Source organism: Filicampus tigris, chromosome 4 (assembly GCF_054856515.1).
Source record: "Filicampus tigris isolate MCC_2025a chromosome 4, RoL_Ftig_1.0, whole genome shotgun sequence".
In the NCBI taxonomy this organism is placed as follows: domain Eukaryota; kingdom Metazoa; phylum Chordata; class Actinopteri; order Syngnathiformes; family Syngnathidae; genus Filicampus; species Filicampus tigris.
Genome location: NC_141220.1, coordinates 6,771,149 through 6,794,303, shown reverse-complemented (window position 1 = coordinate 6,794,303; position 23,155 = coordinate 6,771,149). Strand labels below are relative to the sequence as shown.

General features: G+C 39.5%; 1 protein-coding gene across 3 annotated transcripts in view; it reads right to left on the bottom strand.

The window, feature by feature from the left end:
• The window catches only part of necab2 (N-terminal EF-hand calcium binding protein 2), a 172,427-nt gene that overhangs the window by 128,519 nt on the left and 20,753 nt on the right, over positions 1-23,155 (bottom strand). For all 3 annotated transcript variants that reach the window (XM_086027938.1, XM_086027936.1, XM_086027937.1), the window contains exon 3: positions 2,088-2,196. In XM_086027938.1, the coding sequence (XP_085884064.1) occupies positions 2,088-2,196 (109 nt within the window). The remainder of the gene's footprint in view (positions 1-2,087; positions 2,197-23,155) is intronic.

Below are 23,155 nucleotides of genomic sequence, written 5' to 3'. Positions count from 1 at the left end.
CACACTTGGCAAGGGTCAGGTCTGAATCATTGTGTGTCTGCCGGAGCAGGGAAGAAAGTGATCAAAATGGGATGAGGCATGGATGGATGGAGAATTAAAAAAAAAAAAAAAAAAAGAATTAAAGCAGAGCCAAAGACTGAGAAATTGTAACTGATGACAAGGCAGAGGAGGAGATGGAAAGAAAGACACCATCTGTTCAGTACCCGAATGATTGTTCAGTAAATAATACAAATGCCATGAAACGCTCCAAAAATAAAATTACTTTTTCATTGCGATATTTCACAGAGTATGAAGCCACTTGGAGAAGTAAATATTGTAATTATGTGCACTACCAAATTTGATCCAGGTCTAGACAGGGGCAGAGCAAAAACCAACAAGATTGACCAACCTCCCACCCCGTGAGTTATTGCTCTGTTGCATTGTCATTTGGGTGAACTACAAGACGAAACGTAGCAATTTATTGATGATTGACCAGAAGAAATCCATCCATCCCTTATCTATACCGCTTATCCTCACAAGGGTCGCGGGCGTGCTGGAGCCTATCCCAGCTGTCTTCGGGGCAGTAGGCGGGGGACACCCTGAATTGCTTGCCAGCCAATCGCAGGGCACACAGAGACAAACAAACAACCGCACTCACACCTAGGGGGAATTTAGAGTGTCCAATCAACTTGCATTTCAACCATGCATGTTTTTGGAATGTGGGAGGAAACCGGAGTACCCGGAGAAAACCCACACAGGCACGTAGGCACTCAGGGAGTCCGGAGCTGGGATCGATCCCACGACCTCTGAACTGTGAGGCGGACGTGCTAACCAGTCGAACACCGTGCCGCCCACCGTAAGAAATCATTTAATATATATGTTCTGTTAATCCCTCTAATAACATTGGTAAAGATGGGAAGAAAGAATGACATAGACAAATGGGGACAAGTGGGGTGTGAAGTTGTTCCATGCGCTCATTCCTTTTCATTAAAACATTTATCAATTTCCTGCTGTCTCAGGAAATGCTTACACTGTCATTTCAGATTTTATTTGAACAAATCAATGCCTTTATAGCTTTGCCATGGGAATACCGAGTCCTGGTGTGTCACGCGCACTTAAATGAAATGATGAGAATCTTTCTTGTCTACTCCCACCGCAAAGGAGTAGATTAATAATACACCTGCTTCAATCAGGCAGATGTGTTAATGGCAACGTCAACAGTCTGCATCCCCATTTACCCCACTGACAAATATGTCGTGTATAGTCGTGATTAGCACTGTTGCACACATAATATCTGATTCTAAACTTAAACAACAGTGGTGAAAAGATTCGGGTCTGTCAGCTTCATTTAGAAATGTTCGACATTTTAAAGATAATGGCTGCTGTGTAAATCACGGCCAATGTTGATCACAGTCACACACAATCACTTCTCCTGATTGCAGAACAGATGGGCTTGATTAGCTCACCATATTTGGTCAATACATTGATTTAATGAGAGTCAATCAAGGAGCAACTACAATTGACTGAATAATGACTGGTGTATTTATAACCGTGCAAAAACAAGAAGAACATGAAAAAACAAATCGCTGTCTGTTTCACTTTGTAGCAAGTGTAAATGGCAGGAGCTTAGCAAAACATTAGTGAGAACTCTTTGCTTGCATTCACAGAGATACCGATACTTCAGGATGATACTGATTCAAAAACATCACATAAAACCACACCACAACAGTGCCCTCCCGCAACAAGCAAGAAACACATTTTTGGCCAATTTGAGTGCTGCATATTATGCTCAAGTAGGCCTACCTCACCTTCTGCTGCCACCTTAAAATCCTGTGTATGCAGCTCGATTAATAAATGCCACCTAGCATTATCACTAAAAACTAACCGCTTTAAATAAGATACAATCTGTGTTTTTAAATTTTATTGACCCCAAAGACACATTAAGATAATGTATGTCAGCATATGTGTGTTGTATCATTATGTGATGACGTACTTATAAAGGGGCCAGCTGTGTATTAGGAACAGAATCCAACTGTGGTTCAACACAGTATATAGCAACTGGACAAAGTGTGAGTGTACTCAAAGAGGCATGCAGTATCTGTTCTCACCTAGTGTTATCAGAGTCGATGGTATGAAACAACTTCTCCAGCTCTTCCTCGTTCAGCGTGCCATCAGAGAAGAAAGCCTGGAACTCATCTAGAGAGAGTTTACCATCATCTGAAGGAGACACACGCACACACACACACCCACACACCCACCCCCACCCACACACACACACACACACACACACACACACAAGACAATGATGAGAGGACTTCAAAGTATCACTGGCATATTTAGTTCAAGATTTTTGTTTGCAAGCATCTCTGTTTGAGGTTTGAAATACCATGTTTTCTTTGAGGAGAAATTTTGCTAATCACAACTTTGAGGAGCAAATTACTCATTTTGAGGAGCAATTTTTTTCAGTTTAATTCCAGGTACCTGAAGCAAGGGTTTTCTTAAAAATAAAAATACGATGATATAATGGACTGCATCTGCCAAATATTTCAGTATTCAAGTATCCAACTGAAAATGATATTGAATAATTGTGTATTCCGGTAAATGATATTTTTACACAATATATCTCATTGAATAACAAACAACCAATTGGTTTCCTTTTTTATATACCCAACAGATTTTATTTCTTAAATTCACACGGCGCATAGCAGCAGACTGTATTTTATTGTGTAGAAAGATTCCTGGGGGTGAAATTTCGAACAAATGTAAATTTAAACTTAAACTTAGCGTTTCTTGGATCACAAACATAAGCATTAAATGCAAAAAGGCTTTAACAGGCTTTATGCAACTTGACTTGAGCATCTAGCATGTTACCATGCAACATAATAATCAGAGATGAGCATTCCCACAGGGACGGAAGAGATTGTCCATCCGTACCAGACGGAAGGCGAGAAATCTTTTAAAAAGGACTAAATAAAAACTGAAAACTTATTGGATTTTAATGCAAACGTTTGACAATAAAAAGCAATAGTATTGCGTTAAAAAGCAATCTTAAATATTCTTGTGATTTCCCCTGGCAGGCTCTATTTACGTGACCGACCTGCGTGAAGTTGGCAGCTAAATGCTATCTTGGTTAAACAGCTCTAAACAAGTCAATCCACTCACAATACTCCCACCCACAATCAAATTCAGTTTAAGTGCTTTGTTTGTTAGATAATAGTCCTCGAGAAGAAGCCCAATGACTATCTAGATCGGGAAATAAATTCAAACAGTTTAGTTGGTGGGAAACATTATTAGTAAGTTAACTTTTTAAGAGTGTCAGATAATTGTACCTGATTTTAAAAGCAGGACAAAGTGGTCTAAATTACACACCTCATCAGCCCCTGCGCTGAGCTGGGTTTACATGGAGACTTTTTTGACATTTTGATTGAAATGATTGTGACTGAAGATCTCTGGTCACCTGTGTGACATGATCTATTCCAATCTGCTCTTTACATGCTCCACTTCATTAATCAGAACAGCCATTTTACAGCGGCATGACACATAGTTATATTATAGTTTGCAGTTTACCTTGCAAACTGCGCAAAACCACTTATTTTGAGACTTGCTGTTTCTTTCTTTGTTTCCCTTCCACTCACTGCAGCACTAGTTCACCAATCAGGATAATTGACAGTTTAATTGTGAGGAACTATGACTTGTTGATGTCATTTATACTGCTGACAATAAGACTTATGAGAATGGTTGTGTTTGCTTATCATGAGATAAATGACATTTTAGTTTAACAGTAGAGCTGAGAGGCAGGGCTGGTATTGGTCAGTAAATTTTTTTTCAATCAGATAAATTTGTGAAATGTGTCATTTGTTTTTGCTGATCTACAGAATTGAAACAACCAATAGGCAAGGCAGAAATGTGCCTTTTTTTCAGTTTGAGGAAACACAGTTTGTCTCAATTTGCATGTCGTAAGAATCGTGGGTGACTGCCTTCGAGCTGATAATCACGTAAAGGTTCTTCTCAGTTATGGGGGCAGATCCAAAAAGAATCCTCTTTAAAAAACAAACACATCCCTATGAATCATTCGGAGCAGGAGGCATTCTCATGATGGGCCACACTAAATATGCACGGAAACTGCAACTGGGCATGTGGATCGCTCGAGCATTTCTAAAGTTTGCATGTTCTCCAACCACTAAAAAAATATAAAACACATGTTTCGTTAAATTATTACCTCTCTGACATCACCAATCCATCAACATTTTTGTGAAGGCATAATTTTCTATCAAAATGTTTGCCCTTTTGAGAAATGACTGTTTGGAACATCATCTGTCTATGAAATTGTTGTGTTTAGTGTGGTTAAATCTTTTGACACAGTTTATTCTTAAAATGTTTTTTTTGTGAAATATTGACATTTACTCCTATCTAATACTACCCTTTGGGGTACAGAGCTGAGTTTTAACCTGAGGAGTTATCCCTTTTCTGTGTTGTGCCATGCGCCTGCTCAATGGTTGCTTGGTTTCCGCAACATATGTAACTGTGCATTCCTCATTGCACTTGACTGAATAAACCAGATTGCTTTTTGGGGTGCTTCAGATTTTGTCTCGGGGTGTTACCAAGTTTGAAGTGTACCGGAATGTTGTTTTAGTAGATAATCCTTCTGTTTTTCTCAGACAGACTTGATAAATATGGAAGGAATTACAAGATTGTTGCGTCTGTCGCTCTTCTCTTTCTCATCCACTTCATCCTTTCCACACCCACTCAGGGTAGTGCTGTCGTAACTATACCTAATTGTATGAACTGATCAAGCCTGCTCAAGAGGCGAAACCTCAACCAGAACAGTCCATTTTCAATCGATTCAATGCCCAGTGAATGAAATGACCTGGCCGAATGAGAATATTCACAGGCATCCTACCTAGCACCTACCAAATACAAGTACAAATACAGAGCACGGCTGCTGTCGTCAATCCCTTTTCAAGCTACCTTGAAATCAATCCAGCCAGGCTTTCAGTCAAGTACAAACCAGCCAAACTCCTGCTGCCTGTCTGAGTCAGTACCTCGGCAGGAACACAATGTCGATTATGTTTCAAAACCTCGAGGCCCTTTGGAAAGCACTTGAAAAGCTCACAAAACAGCCATGGATTTTTGCTCGTTTGATGAAGCCAAATCTTATCTAAAGTTTTTCTTTTTTTTTTTTGCCTGTGCTGCTGTGTGACTTGGAACATGTTTATGGGCTTTTACAATCTTGCTCAAGCTTGTTGGTTTTGATTCACTGTTGCAAAGATAATGGTTTAGTGAGACACACCGATATCATTGTATTACTGAACAATATGCAACATGACAACAGAATTGCTGTTATACAAAACAGAAAAGCATAAAATGGAGTAAATCCTTTAGTATGACTTTGTAGTTATTATAGATTTTGGCTCAGGTGTTCACAAGCAAGAATGGGGCGAGATTCATTACTTTGTGAAGAACTGTGCGAGCAAATACTTAAGAATGTTTCTCCAAGAAGTACAATTCCAAGGAATTTAGGCATTGCATCACCAATGGTCCATATAACATCATCAACAGATTGAGAGGATCTGGAGAAATCTCTGATGTAAGGCCAAAAATCGACAGTGAATGCACTGTGAACTTCGATTCCTCAGGCGGCACTGCATTAAAAACCAGCATCATTATGTAAAGGATATGGGTATGTCAGCTCAGGAACACTTCAGAAAACTATTGTAGATGTAAAGTTCATCGCTACATCTACATCTAGAGAAAAACACATTTTAACAACACCCAGAAAGCTGCCTGCTTGATCGACTCACGCAAAGTGGAAAAAGTGTGCTATGGTCTGACGAGTCCACACTACAAAGTGTTTTTGGAAATCATGGATGTCGTGTCCTCTGGGCCAAAGCATAAAACAAACATTCCGATCGTTATCAGCACAAAGCTCAAAAGCAAGCTTCGGTAATGGTATGGGTGTGTGTTCGTGTCCGTGGCATGGGTAACTTGCACTAGGATGACCTGCAGACCATAAAAATGCGTGGTGCCTTTTAAAGTGCAAAATATGAAAACGGAGTCCCCAGACTGTTGAGGAACTGAAATGTACCTCACACAAGAAAGGAAAAGAATCTCACCTACAAAGCTCCTACACTGATAAAAATTGATTTTTTTGCCCTGTAAATATTACTTTGATTTCATAGTTATATTCATGACAGTTTTTCAGTTATCTACATTTACTTCAAAAAAAAATTAAGTAAACCTTTAATACTAGTTGAATTTTACCTGTAATGTTTCGTTACTGTATTTATCAAAGTAAATGTATATGGAATTATCTGTTAAGATTTACTCAGAAAATGTGCTTAGTTTTACAACTGTTTACATCAAGTAAGGTTGTTTTCCCACATTGGTTAACCACAACTGCTTCTTTTTTTTTGTTTTTATATTCATGATACTTTAATAATTGAACTTATGTGATTGCAAGAGATAAATAGTGGTTTTTAACTAAGATTTAACATATAACTTAACCTAGTCCAGTCATAGTTATTAACAGTGGTGACAGATTCAGGTCCAGAAAGTATAAACCCAACCACAGTCTGGCTTTAGCTACAGGTGCTTTTACAGAATGAGCTCCCAGAGTAGAAAGACCTGTGGCAAAAGCCAGACTGTGGCTGGGTTTGGTCTGGCCATGAAGGTGGGCGGCATGGATCAGTGGGTTGTTTCCCAACCCAGAGGTTGGGAGGATGCTGCGTCATAAGTAGATTTTTACTTCCTGGTCCTGGACTTGACACCGCTGGTAATTTTTTAGAAAATAATACATGTAAATAAATAATATTTAATAGGTAATTGAAAGTAAATGTTACTTGAGTAATTCTTGTTTAGTTAACTTATAATATGGAAGTAAAATTTACTTAGAATGTCTGAGTGAACAAAACTTTCCCAGATTTTCCCAGAAACATATATCACTCCATTTTTTTACAGTGTACAATTAGTGTTACCAATTGCTAATTGAGTGTTTTAAAAGTAAATATGATATGACACAGTGGTAAATATGCCGCTGCCCCGGCTTTTTCGGAATGTGTTGCAGGCATCTAATTCAAAATGAGTGAATATTTGAAAAAAAACCCAAAAAAACAGTTCATCACTTTGAACATATCCTGTGTTTGCAGTGTATTCAACTGAATATAGGTTGAAAGGTTTTTGCAAACCGTTGTCTTCTTTCTTAATTTCTGATTTACACCATATCACAACTTCATTGGAATTGTGGTTTGTATATTTAACAAACCCTGACTTAAACAATACATTTAGCGGTTGTGTCTCAAGTGTTTAAATGCACCCCTCCTCACTGCTCAATGCTTTGTTGGCAAAAGGCTCCCTTACGACTCCCTTATATTATTGAGGACATCAACTGTCTGAAGTGTGCAAACAGCGGAGCAAGGATCAAGGCTCGAAGCCATAACGATCTAAGTAATATTGTTTTATTGATCAGAAAGCTGCTGCGGACATATGTTTGAGCAGCTGTAATAACTCAGCAAAAGAGACAATTCATGTGTGAAACACGTTATATTAGAGAACATCCTATTCCTCCAACCATTTGACCCTTGCTTGCTCCTCACCTCCTTGATAAAACCCTAGTGGGAGGAGCTAACAGAATCAACAGAGGAGCAAAAACTGAGAGACTTGCAAATAATAAAATTACATTTTCCCATGATCAGACTGAAATTGTCTTTCACAGGTCATCTCCGCTTTAAAGTTTGCCTCACATCTGACCAGTGCTGTGAGCGGGAAGACCGCAAGAGTCTTTTCATTGAATGCTAAAATTATTACCCTTAGCTGGAAAAGGTGAGTAACGTAAATAAATACCAGTATTCACCACAACCAAAAATTCAAATTGTAATACTAAGAGTTGTTTTTCTTTTCTTTTCAATCACAGTCTATAGGTAAATCTTAAACTCTTTCATCAATAACTAAAAATATGTTGGAGAATCATTCATTATGATTGCCATGACCCTTTATTTCAATATTCCTGAAATGCACATCTGCTTTTTTTTTCTTCTTATTTCATTCATCCATTAAGAGAATTTCTCTGCTTGGTGGACTGCAGCAAGGGAGGGGTTTTTCCTGGATTCACTGCTCATGTGACCGATTGTCTCACCACATGATGCAGAGCTAGATATCAAATATTCATTTCCCTGCCCTCAAAGTGTGCTTGTCCTTGAGTGTGCTTGACTGGATGCAGCAGGTTGAGCTATGGGGCCACTGCAGCACAGTAGAAAACCACAGGGACTGCAGCTTCGCAAAGGGGTTGAACTCAAATGTGCTGCTGAATGTAGGCTTCCTTCCTCCTTCTGCTGTGCCCTTTGTGTAGGATAAGTATTTTTAAGGACCTCTAATTACAGCAAGGAAGTTGTGCTTTCAGCACATGTTTTATAGTCAGTGTTAGGCAGTCCCAGCGTTACAAGTTGTGACGTTACTAGGGCTTTGAATCTTTGCTTGATGAGTACCAAGGGAGGCAGTGTCTTCTGGAGAGACAGTTAAAGGTGAACACTCAAGAGTGGAGTGCATGCTTGTGTGCGTGGGTGTGTGGGGGTGTGTGTGTGTGTGCGTGTGTGGGTGTGTGTGTGTGTGTGTGTGTGAAGGGAATATAGACAGGAAGGCAGATGAAGCTGAAAAGTATAACTTTGTGTTATCTTACTCAGAAATATTATTTGAGCAGGTTGTTTTCTCTACAAAAACAAACTGTAGGGGTCTATTTAAATAATAACTTTCCTTTGATGACCACATCTCCAACTATAATCCTTTGTTTAGTACAAACTGTTCAGTTGCGCTAATAACAAATAGTGTTGTAGTTCTCGAGATCAGTCTTGGTCTCGAGACCGGTCTTGAGACCACTTTTTAAGGGTCTCGGTCTCGTTTTGGAATCAAAGGCATTTTTACATTTTAGTCGGTCTCGGACCGTGCAGACTCAGGATTTTTGATCAAGGTTGAGACCAAGGCCTGACACCTCTCTTGGCTCATGGCTCAGTCTTAAGTATCATTGCATAATATAGGCGGCACGGTGGATGACTGGTTACCACGTCCGCCTTAAAGTGCAGAGGTCGTGGGTTTGAAACCGGACCCGGCCTTCTGTGTGGAGTTTGTATGTTCTCCCCATGCCTGCGTGGGTTTTCTCCGGGTAATCCGGTTTCCTCCCACATTCCAAAAACATGCATGGTAAGTGCAGATGTGTTTGTCTCTGTGTGCTCTGCCCGCGACCCTTGTGAGGATAAGCGGTATAGATGATGGATATATATAAGTATAAATAAAAACTTTGCTTATATTTGAGAAAAAGAAATTTGTTTCCAAAGCAGACTAACAAACTGTCACTCCATGAAGTCAACAAATAAGACTTTTTTGGGTTGGGGCTCATTTGTCCGGCTCTCTTTCTGTCCGGACTCATACAATTCCATCTTCTCGTGATCCTTAGAAGAAAACACATGGAAGCTGGCTTTCAGATGGTTTGTTAAAGTGCACATAATGATCTTTTGTACTGCTTTCACGGAGGGCATTATTTTGGTGATGCTTGGCATAACGTCTCCTGAACAGAATGGATACTTTTCTGTTCCGCCTGGGCTCAGCTTTTTATTTAGACTTGATGGCCATAACAATTTCTACCCGAGCCCTCTCTGGCACAGCAGCGAAGCAGCACTGAGAATTGAGGCACTGGTGTTTAATTCAGCAGTGACCCAGTTTACTGTTAGCAGCCAGCAAGCCCAGTTAAACCTACTTAGGAATTCACCAGTAAATCAGCAGAAGCAGAGCAGCAGACATTTTTCAACACAGTATAGACAGAGAACCAATTTACTATGCTAGTTCTCCAAAATTGCATATGACAAACCGATCGACAGCATCTCTAATCTATGTCTGTCTTGGTCATTCACTGAAACTGTTGCCCTTCTTTTGATGTGTTTTTTTTTTCTCAGATGGGAAAAAAAACCCCAAATCCTTAGATTCAATAGCTTTGATTACTTATTCAATTTTTTTGTTGTTGTTGTTGGTGAGGACATTTACCATCAATTTCGTTTTTTTTTTTTTTTTTTTTTTTTTTTTTTTTTAACTGAATGAAAACAGTCGACTGGTTAGCACGTCCGCCTCACAGTTCAGAGGTCGTGGGTTCGATCCCGGACACGGCCTCCCTTTGTGGAGTTTGCATGTTCTCCCCGTGCCCGCGTGGGTTTTCTCCGGGTACTCCGGTTTCCTCCCACATTCCAAAAACATGCATGGTATGTTGATTGGACTCTCTAAATTGCCCCTAGGTGTGATTGTGAGTGCGGACAGCCAGCGAACTAATAAAGAAAACTCCGTACACAAAGCGTACTTTTCTTGCTTTAATGGAGTTGTCTTGTCCTTTACAGACAACAAATTGTTAAGCGTATATATTTATATAGTAAAAAGACAAAAGTCTTCCAAGGCTTAAGTGTTTTGGAGTTCATTCACCAACTACGACGAGGTGACAACAACTTATCTTCAAGAGGTGAAACGTCAAAGATCTGCTATTGACAACAGGTGGGCTTATATTACTAAAGGCAATAACGATCCACCAAAAGGTGAAGGTCTTACTCTCACACATTTTTTTTTAACACAAAGTTTTAACAGCTTTCACTATGAATTTGACAATAATAAACCAACTTATTTCTAAGCAAATATTAACTTATTTAAAACCTTTAACAAAAGCAGATGAAATATGAATGTATCTTCAGAAGACATGATACAAATAGTATTTTATCGTGCAAACGGTGAGCATAATTGTGAAGCTGTTTATTTCTCCACGTGATTGTTGGTCATTCAGTAATCAGAAGGTTTTGTTTCACTGATGTAGTTGTTGCCCTGCATGTAATTTAAAACCAAATTCATCTCCTGCAGCATAAAAAAACGATTGCATGAATACAATCACACTAATACAAAACTACACTTCAGTTTTAAAAACGTTATATTGCAGGAGTCACAACTTAAAATAATGTTTTCAGTGGTGGGGGTGTGACTTATGCTAGAAAATGGCATGTTCCTACGACAGTTTGACATCAATTGGAGGAGAATCAGACTGCCGCTACGGTTGAGTCCCTTTGTCTAATTGTCTGTGGGTGTATACTTTTACTAATGCTACATTTTTTCTTGCCAAATGGTACAAAATGGGTGGTAATTGGTTGTCAGGAAATGTTGCCGGTTGCTTGTGCAATACAGGGACACCTCGGAGGTTATAAACATAATCTTTTATGGTTTTCTGGTCCAGGAGCGCTTTGAGCTAACCTTAGTCAACATTACTGCAGCAAAGCACAAGAAGCAAGCCTGCAACAGTAGCCTCAACATATTTGTATACTGGCTTGCTGATATGTTGGGTATTCCGATATATCGGTAGACACGTGATCAATATCAAATACTGTTAAAAATATGTTTGAAAAAACGTTTGATAGAACAAAATCAGACAGAAAACCCAGACTCCGGGATCGGGCTTGCTGTAGGGAGAAGCTGCAGTACGCCGTTAGATTTGCGCCACAATTATAAGCATATAAGAGAAAACGTTGCATACAAAAGGATATTTTGAGTGCACAAGAACCGTTCTTGTGAGCCTAGTACTGTACAATGACTGTTACCCCGCTCACCTGAAGAAGCAGCAGCAGCTGCTGAACCAGCAAAAAGTGTGCAAATGCACGCACCTCATGCATGTGGCGTACGGGCAATGCAGTAACCACTGTTGTAAAATTCCGTTCCGCTGGCTCGCAGAATCACCTTATAACTGCTAGGGAAGGCACAAACTATTGTACAAAACGCAAAATCTTTTCATATTCTGTATGTGGATGGACTTTTCTCAAAAGTATATGCCCCTTCTATCCAGGATACCCCTTCGACATGTACTTTAATCTATTATTGACCAGCCGATAAATGGCTAAATGGTGAAGGTACAGTTGCCTGTGATTATAAACACCTGTCAGTTTCACGTGTACATGACGCTTAGAGACTTGAACCCATTCTTGAACCAGCTGGTTCGAGTGGTTCGATGCCTCATGAGGCTTCAGCTCACCATCACTACAGATATTCTCATCTTGAGTTGTTAATCTTGTTTAAGAAAGCACAAGGTAAAGGTTATTTTCATAAGATATGTGTTACAAGTGGAAAATACGTTACCTCAATTAGCATTGTAAGATTACAAAAAACAAACACTCTGCCTTAACCTTGTAGGTCTTTCTTTGCTAGGAAAAGTTAAGTCCCACTTCTTTGAATGTGGACAGATATAACATTTTGTCTTATCGCACCACTGAGGCTGCAGTAGATGTTCCAAAATGGCACAGAAAAATCAAAATACTGCAAGATGCTGTTTTAGATGACATGTTGAGGTCTTTTGTGACATCATGATGACAGTATATTCAACTAAAGTTTGGAGGCATATCATCCCTAAGGACTCTGGTCATATTTGGAATTGCACGATTTCAGCAGAATTTGACTCCAAAGCTTCCACTATTATAACTTAAAGAACACCTTAAACTATTTTACATACAAATTTGCACGCTGAACATTGCCAACAGAAGCTGATTCATGTGTGTCAAGAGAAGAAATGTTATTAATTCTCCTCTGCTACCTTTCACAAAGAAATTGACTAATCTGTGGTCTGCAATGATGCCAAGAGTTAAGGGTGAACACTCAAGAGTGGAGTGAAAGCATCTCTGTGCGCATGCTTGCGAGAGAGTGAGAGGGAGAGAGAGAGAGAGAGAGAGAGAGAGAGAGAGAGAGAGAGAGAGAGAGAGAGAGATGGTCTGTATGTCCTCTGAGGTAATGTTTTTTTTCCCCAGTGTCAATCTACAAGAAGCACAATCTCTTGTTATCCCTGTTGTATCCCACATTCTTCACACATTGTCACAACTAGACAAGATGACAAAACCTTCATTCGCATTATTTCTTTATTACAATTATTGTCCTAGAGGCTTAAAACACTAGAAATTTTGGGTTTTATTTATTTATTTATTTTTGTTTATTGTTGGTCTTGTCCCCCCCCCAATGTCTTCTCTCTTCCCTCATGCTGTTTAAGCTTTAGATTTGGGGCTCTGCATGATGTGTTGTCATAGCAACAGGAATAATGGAGAAGTGACCCTGCTTTCAGAATGAGGGCGCCACCATATTTCTCCTACTAAACCAATAAAACACATGCATGCTTGTGCACACACACACACTCATACACCCCCCCCCCCACACACACACACTTACGCACACACACGCATTCACACACAACTGTTCTCGTACTTCATCTTCTTGTCTGACTTCATTCCACCAACTCTTAATCCAACTTAAAGATCCTTTATCTCTGCCTCTGCCTTATTATCAAATGTCTTGTCTCACACATTGTTTGGGTGTGTGTGCATACACAGCAGATGACAAACGAGGGACAAAACTTAATGTCACTGATCTGTCAGCTTCTTTCCTTTCCCCCAACCAGTCATCAAATCCAGCCAGGAATACACACGCCGCAAACAAATGATTTTGCATCTCACTCAACACCTGCTCAAGCATTGTTTTAAATGAAGAAAGCGGATTGTTTCACCTCTCCATATTTAGAGTGACAGACGGCTGTTAGGTAGCAAGACAGCAAAATGCACTACCAGGGTACAATCTTGTTTGGGCTTTAAATCTTGAACAAATTATTTCTTGTCTTGCAAGTTCGTGACAGTCGTACAGCATAATAGTTGAACCTCCAGCGTGATGTTATTAAGTCACACAATTTGGAATTGGACCAAACCTTGATATTGAATCTTTTAGAGAGGTGTGGTAGGGTGGCAAGATGGATGGCGTATTATACAATGAAAAAAAAAAAGTGAAATCTCCTAAACACGTGGGAACATTTTTCAAATAAACCAGGGTTGAACATTTTAACCATACATTTTGAAGGTTTGTTTGAATAAGACAGGATAAACGATGTAGGTAACATAAAATGTGGGAAAAGTGAAGTGGGATGAATACTGTCCAGATCTACTATACATTTGTATTCATAATTGTAATAAACTTGAATTGAAACCAGATTGAAGGGTAAAATGCACCCAACAAAAAGGAAGAAAAACATATGATTGCATTACAGCACACATTGTACACTTTGTAATTAATCTTGTCAGGATAATTTTCCAATCTGCACATTCAGTAAGTCTCCCCCTTATACATGTATACTATTAAATCAAGCAGAGTACTGTATTTCAATTTCAAAACTATGTCCATTATGTCAGAGTAAAACATTGTAATACAATGCTCTAAATGTCATCTGTAATGTCTGCTTGTCACGATTTCACCAAGATTAAAACATTCATGTCAGATCCTAGTCATAGAAATGTCAACTCAACACTTTGAATTGACATTTTAACCAGTAGCAAGACCAGTCAGATCTTCCAAGTCTTCCAAGGGCGAAAGTAGTAGAGCTAAAGCTTTCCGTACAAAAATACAAATGCAGTTGAGTTTAACCATCAGTAAAGTAAAACCAAACAATTTATAAAACAAAGTTTAACTGGAACTGGAATACAATTATTCTTTGTGATTATGTCTCATTACCTCAGTGAAAGATAATTTCCTGTGTGTAAACAACTTGCATCGGTCTGTCTTTCTAGATGAAGAGATGAGACAGTGACTACGTTTACATGCAGCCAAAAAACTTATAAAACCCAAATATTGGCAGTATTCAGGTTTTTAAAAGCCATGCAAACACACACAATAACCCGACTATGCCCTTATTCGGGTTTTATAAATTCCAAATATCTTGCCTCGGTGACTCCCTTTCCAACCCAAACATACGTGCATGTATATGGTGATTGGAATATCCCGAATGCACGGGACACTCTGCGCATGCTCAACCGCAAGGAATATTGGTCTTTGTATTGGAGAAAGTGTTTATATGAGCGCACTGGAAATACGCGTTTAGTGATAACCAAAACACGGCAAAAGTGAGAGTAAGTACAACACCACACTTTTAAAGCAAGGAGGAAACCGTTTGCTTCATTCGTGAGTTGAGTGAGATGAATATAATGTGTTTTATTGACGGAAGTAAGTAACAAGTGGAGATGGGGTATAATTGTGTCATGACGTCCGTGTGTCACCATTTCAATCGGGTTATTTAAATGTGCGGGGTAACTCTGTCCACTCAAGCCTTGTAAACGGGTAATTCCGAATGACTCCGATTTCTGAATTTTGACCATAACCCGAATATCGACCGCATGTAAATGTAGTCACGGTAGATGATCACCTTCACTTCACTCTTATCTATTTTATGCCAAAGGGGAGCATAGAATACAGTAATATGTAATCATCATCAATCTGCTGGCTGAACATAATCATGTTATTAGAGAAGTGTAGCAGCACACAATGTTGCACGGCTGATTTACTGGGAGGAGACGATGTGCTTTATCTGCAGCCTCATGAGGAACTTTGTATATGTGTGTTTTGGGGGATGCGATGGGATTTTGTCCTGATGATGATTTGTCCTCTGTGATGGCGGATAATTGCAGTATTTTAGTACGGATTGAAAGAGGAGATATTTCAATGTCTGCCTTCACTGCACATCCAACTACCTGAAACCCACTCGCAGCCTCTCCTGCTCCCTTAGGGAGGTCTCATTTGCACAAATGGTTTTATGGTTCCTGTTAACAGCCAGATATACTACTCCACCCGCCAATAATTGACTGCCATTGCCCACAACGGTGCTTTTTAATGCAGCGTGATGGTGTTTAATGGCAGATAATAGAATGTCACTTTGTGAAACCAAGTCAGTTTAGCATGTCGTGTCCATCTTGTTGTTGTTAACATGGTGCCATAGCGACACTGCAGATTAATGAATTTGCAGTGGAGGATTTGCCCGTATTGTACAACTAGATAGGCTGATATGTGTGACACAATTAAGTGCTTTTACGCCTCTGTTACATGTTATTTGGCGTAACTTATGTTATGTGCAGTATGTATCACTTCCAAGTGGACGACTCAAGCACTGTTTACATCAAGCAGCATGCATTGCTTCAAATCACTAGACCTTTTTCACATGTCTATTGTAACAGGCCCCAATTTAACCCGTCTAACTTTCAACACTCTTTGGTTCGGGTTTCATCAGTTATGACGATTCGGCTATCGAATATCGTCATGACGATAAGAATGTGTAGTGTGGCACAAGACAGACCCACTGCTGTCCATTTGAAGTCTCCTGTGACCACTCCCACAGGGGCGCAGCCATTCTTGTCACAGTTCTGTCATCTGTGAAATTACCAACGTTGGGTCTAACCTGTCTCTGTCTCTGTGTGGATATGCCATGTGCCAAGCAGAAGAAGGCATGAACATGTTTGGAGTAATCCATCCATCCATCCATCCATCCATCCATCCATCCATCCATCCATCCATCCATCCATCCAATTAGGCATCCATTTTCTCCTGCTTGTCCTGTACAGGCTCATAGGTTAGCAGTTATCTATCCCAGCTTTGGGCGTGCGGTGGAGTACATCCTGAACAGGTCAGTAGTCAATCGCAGGGCATATGTAGACAGTAAATGCAGTAGAGAGTCTTCAACGAACCTGTCATACATGTTTTTAGAATGTAGGAGGAAACTGGAGTACCTGGAGAAAATCAATGTAAGTGTGGAGAAAACATGGAGACTGCACACAGAAAGATCAGAGCCAAGTTTTGAATCCAGAACCTTTGAGAGTGAGCCAAATGTGCAAACCATAAACCAGACATACATGCATCTTTCCAACCGCTTTTTTTTCCAATTTTGGCTTATTTTTCTGTATATCTTTGCTGTGCTGTGAAAAAACATTTATTTCCATTTTTTTTCCTTTTTTTTAATGTTGAATGGTGTTTCCGCATTACAGAAATTACATTAATCTAAAATTTAAAAAATTGCAAAATTGGACACTATTTTTCACAGGACAGTTACGATATGTATACATTTTTGTCGCGGGCCACATCATAGTTCTGATTTCACTCAGAGGGCCGTTACAACTGTGAACCCATGTAAATGTATGATCGATCGCCTTATACAAAACAAATTGATGGTTAGCTAGTTTATAGTTAATAGTTTGTTCAACTATTTTCCAATCTGTTTTAAAAGAAGGATTGGTAACAAATGCTTGAAATTTCAATGTTGTGTTAACACTGAAGACAATTTCAAAGAAACGTCAAGTCAACACACATGATTTGCCTTCATAAAATGTTGTGGGCCGGATCTGGCCCCTGGGCCTTGAATTTGACACTTGTGCTTTAAATTCTGGTTGGAATCCATACGTTCAGATCCTGTTTCAGGCCTTCCTGGGTGGAGATTGCAAGTTCTCCTTCTACTAGTGTGGGTTATCATACCTGTGTCCATCTATGCAAGGTGTGGCTCAAACATTTGGGTCTGCTTTATGGCTGGTCATGGTGGGTTTATTTTTCAAAAGGGTTTGCTGTTGACCCAAAATTCATGAAAATACCCAGACAAATAGAAGCGCTACCTGATCGAATTGTGGAATGGCAAGATGAAAGGTAGTCTGTCTGAATTGTTCATTCCTTTTGCCCAGCTTTACAGGATTTGCTACACTTGGTCATGATTTGCTTATTTGTTTCAGGTTGTTTGTGTCTTATTTAAAAAAAAAAAAACAGTATTTTGTCCCATTATCTGTGCTGAAATAGGGGAACTATGCTTGGCAAGTTAGATCTAACACAATGCAGATACATAGAGAAACATGAGCTTTACTTGTCGCACCACCCTCTATGTTGTTGTTGGTTTTTTTTTTGGGGGGGGGGGGGAGTCAAGTGAGGTTGTTGGTGGGCTATACAATGTGAATAGTTCCAAGAAAATGTGAATGCAGATAATGTGTCATTCATTTCTCTAATAATGCAACCACTAAGGGAGACCACTGATCAAAACTGTTTTTCCCAAGCATATAATGGAAATAGAAACAATCCACTCCTTCCAGCAGTATTGTGTCATTATTATAGAGGTATATTTTACTACTTCTCATCTTATGTTCTTCTTCGCTGAACACCTCTTGTTAAGGGTGGTTCTTTGTTTAGACGGAGTGTCAAAAAGCAATTGAAAGCAAAAGAAACAGCAAAACACACACAGTTAACATTTTGACAATTGTTGAACTCAGCTCTCAGTGTGGTTCAACTGGAATGCAAAGCAGAGCCAATTACTGTGTGTTATAATATACAGTGAATATACAGTATACTCTATGTGTATTTTCCTTTACAATAAGCTCCATGAACACAACTATAATGCAATTTTTTTATCCCACTGTTTTGCAACATTAAAATTACATACTCGCTTGGATGTAAAATTATTCATATTTAAATCATCACTTGTGAAGTATCTGTAGTAACATAGACACACAGAATACATGTGGTGAATAAACAGTGACCTTTTTCAACTAGACATAAGTAGACCGATGACCAATAACGCTAACACCGGATAAGGCTTCTCTTCGTATTTTCCTTCCGTGTGCGGCTCTCAAAAATGCGCGCTGTGTTCAAAGAATGATATCAGTATCGAGAACCAGCATCTGCACTTTATTTTTTAGTACTCACCGATGCCGATACCAGCGTTTTAATGCTGTACCAGTATCGTATCGGTACAACAATACTTAGCATGTTTAATTACCTCCCTAAGGCTGCAGTTGGGTATGCACCAGTTCAACTTTGATGCTGAAAAACTCTTAATGCTTTTCTGGAAAAAAAACACACACACACACACACACACGTATACAAAAACCAAGATTCCTTGTGGATATAGCAAAACATTTACAGAACACAAACCAATGCCCCGTTCGACAAGAGGCAACCTGATCGTGTTTGCATGACCCAATACTCGGGTTGGAAAAGGGAGAACCCAGGGGTCATATTGTATTTTTTAAAAACCCAAATAAGAACATATTCAGGTTTTTGCACCCATTTACTGCTCTTTAAAAAACAAAATTCTGCCAATATTCAGGTTTTAAATGGGTAATTGACGACATGTAAACGTAGTCACTGTCAGTCATTTAATTTATGTCATCATGTCAGTGTGATGTGTATAGAGACAAGAGACATACAGTATACTGTATGTAAAAATGAATCCATTTAGCTCATGCATATTCATTCTCAGTCACAAAGAACTGGCAGTGATCCTACATAAGATGTACCATAGAAAATACGGTATCACCGCTAACACACACAAGAGGAAACCAACATTTGTATTGAAAAATAAAGGGCAGAGTGAAGCCAGCTCATTTGCTCATTTGACAATTCAAAGCAACAATTTATTTTGAACTGACTGGAAACGCTTCAACAAATTGTGCTGTGACAGATGTTATATTATATGCCAGCTGGTGAATATGACAACAACTGCAAAGTCTGGCAGTAACATGTCATCACCTGTGATCTCAGAGTTGAAGTGCAGCTCCAGGAGGAAAATGTACTGTGAGATTAGAATGCCAATAAGATTAAAAAGCTTTACCAAAACAGACTAGTTGTTTAGTGCCAGAGTCGCATGGGTCTCTGCACAGACTTGGCTTAGATACGCTCTGTAGACTTCAACTGGCCCAATTAATACCTCCAACAATGGTTCCATTTGTTTGCTTGTTCATTTGCACAACTTTACAAAACAAACTTAACCAATACCATCCATGCATACATCCATTATCTGAGCTGCTTAACATCACGAGGCTTGCGGGCATACTGGAGCCTATCCCAGCTGTCTTCGGGCAGTAGGCGGGGTACACTCTGAACTGGTTGCCAGCCAATCGCAGGGCACACAGAGACAAACAAATGTTCACACTCACAATCACACCAGGGACAAAGTGTTCCACTAACCACGCATGTTTTTGGGATGTGGGAGGAAACCGGAGTACCCGGAGAAAACCCACACAAGCACAACATGCAAACTCCACACAGGAAGGCCAGGGCTGGATTCGGACCCACGACTGCTGCACTGTTGAAGCGGAGATGCTAACCAGTCGACCACCTCCCTGCCTTAACCAGCACAGGCCAAGAAAGAACTACCGTAATTATAAAAGGATCATCCAATTCTTTTTTTCTCCTCTCCATAATATTTTCAAGAAAGAAATGGGGATCTGAAGCTGTGCAATTTGGTGCTGATACAAGTTAGGTATAATTTTGTTTTAAATTTAATTTATTTATAAAGGTTATATGTCTCCCTCCACAGTGCTATGATATATTTCTGTTTAAAGTATTGCCGTCCTGCATGCTTGCCTGGACTGTAGCTCGTTGGATTTCCAGTCATTTAACAAATGACATATTAATTACAGCAAGCCCACTGATTGGCCATGATGTCACTCAATGTCACAATCATTTATTAAAATGTAAAGATGATCAAGTGTGAATAATATAGTGCAGAATGTTTACATCATCCTCTCTAGATTTCTTGCTACCTTACTGGGACAAGAACAACACTGAAGGGATCATCCGTCCAATCTATGTATTCATTTTTTATCAGCTTTTGTTAGCTTACATTTTCAATTTCATCAAGTTGTTTTGGAGAATCAGTTAATAACTAACTACTCTCAAGACACCCCTTTCTGATTAACAATATAGCAAGACCCGCTCCCCCTTCCCATGTCTTGGGGCCTATTTGAATTCTCATTGCATAGGAAGTTTCCTTTCCTATCAGATCCGAGTGAGAGGAACAAGAAGTACATGGAGGATAGCGTCATTTGAATGCTGCAAATGCTTACGAAAGGCGCCTGGGTGCAACCTTTAAGCCCACTTTAGCATCGGTTACTCCTGACCAACCTTTACTAAAGGATATAACCGACAATTCTTTACGATAGCAGCAATCTCTCTTATGCCTACTTCAAGGATTAGTCTCTCCATGACTAATTTGAAAGCGAATGAGGAAATGAGCAGCTTAACATTCAGTTTCTCTCATTCCAAATTTGTTTTCTTTAATAAGAATACAACAGAAAACTTTATTGTCTGGTGACAGAAATTCCTCTTCTAGAGCTAACGGGAGCTTGCTGTCAGCCTGCCTGCCTATAGAGTCTAACAAAACTCACTAAATGTCTGAAAACAGTGACAAATCTCCACCAAAATTGATATGCACTTTCCCGCTCTTGTCCACTTCAACCTGTAAAAATGTAAAAAGGAACATCTCAATGTTTTTTTATTTTGATGAGCTGATAATGTTTTTTCCTCATAGCAGCTCAGATGGAATGTCTATAGCATTTCAAAATAGTGTACTGATCGCTTTTATATTTTCATAGATTGAAGTGGACAAGAATAGGATAGAAATGTGCACATGAATTTTGGTGGCGATTATTCACCGTTTCAGACACTTGGTGACAGCAAAACGTGACAAACCAAGCCAGGAAATAATATTATAATGCTTGCCTCCTTACTGACGTGGCCTGTCTGATGTGTCAATCAAGTAGTCTCCTCACAATCTGGGGGCATTACAATTTGTGTTAAAATTTGTCAAAAAATAAACCTGAAATCACTATAGAGTTTTCCTGGAGGTTAATTTCAGTGCTAGCATCAGTTTTACATTACATGTTTACATACCTATTATATAAATGCCAATGTTCAGCCCAATCAGGTGTCGCTTTCATAGGTTAATTTTTAATTAATAAAAGGATCCCTATTTATCATCCAAGTTATAATATAGCATTTTCTAAACACAAGTTGAGTTTTCTTAATTTTGTCTCACCACAAATTGAGTCACATTTTGACCTGATAAAAGTGGAAGACTCTGACCCAGAACTAATTACCTGGGTTAAGCAGGGGTTATCTTTGTTGCTATGGAAACAGTAGGTCAGAATGACACTTGGGGCGGGGAGGAGAACAAATAAATGTTGTAACCAGGGGCAACAGAGTGGTGTTTGGTGTTGAGGGTTATTGTACGCTGATCTGAACAGAGGTAAAAGGTGCTCCACATAAAAAGCAAATTATGAGGTTGGTATTAGCTTGGACTTTATGCATTCTATTCAGACCTCATTCACTCCTAATCCTTGCAGTTTAACATCTAGTAATAAAGATATTTTGTAAAAATAAATGAATGAATAAATAAAATGGCACTCTTGGGCGTGAGACAGTTAATTATTTATTACATGCACATCACACACAAAAATTCAGACACACCTAGCAAGGCCATGTAGCTAATGATGGCATGTAAATGTCATGTCTTAAGTCCCCCTGGTGCTTTCATCTCATAACAGAAGACCCCCACTCTTCTAAAAATATACACTGCGGGTGTGCAGAGCTTCTAACCAGAGCACACACATTCTCCACTGAGTGGAAGCTCCCAACCGTTAACTCATTAGGAAAGAAGAAGTGTGGAATCGACAGCTGCAGCCAGATTCTGTTCGGAGATGGAGAAAAAACACTGAGCAGCTTCTGATCATCAAGGGCTGCCAGTAAACCACTGTAGCTTTGCTCACCATAGCAACCCTGCTGGTTGTGACACTGACACGCCTCACTTTTCAAGCACTGAAGTAGATACTTCCACAGACACTTCCTCTGCTTCAGTGAATATGATTTTGTACCCATGAGGACACTTTATAGAGCTGGGTGCCTGGCTAAACTGAATGATCGGGGGAGAAGGGCCTAAGTTAGTAAGGTCATCAAGAATCCGATGGTCATTCTAAAATGGCTCTGTGGAAAGAGGAGAACCTTACACAGTAAGAAAACCATCTTTGCAGCTATCCACCAACCATAGTATGATATAGTCACTCCTGAATAAAAAGTGTTGTTGGACTTTGCTTAAAGAAAATCTCCCAGACCATAAGAGACAAAAGTTTCTGGGCCGATCAGACAAAGATTGAACTCTTTGATGTGAATGCCAGGCACTGCTTATCACCTGGCCAATACCATTGTCACAGCGAAGCAGCATCATGCGGTTGGGGATGTTTTTCAGTGGCATGAATGTGGAGACGCCCAGTATGGATTGAAGGATGGAAGAATGCAGCAATGTACAGAGACATACTGGACAAAAACCTGCTCCAGTGTTCTTGACGTCAGACTTCACTGAAATAAGTCATTTGAATTTACTTAATTTGAACATTCACATTGGTTGCACATTATTAAAATTGTGGTACACTGGTGTCATTTTTGAGGACAAGAAGCGATTATTTAAAAAAAACATGTCAGTTTCCTATATTTTAGTAATGTGCAAATGATGTACATGTTTGTGTTTTTCAGTGTGGTGCAACGGTTCATTTCGCGCTACATGCCACTCCAGCGA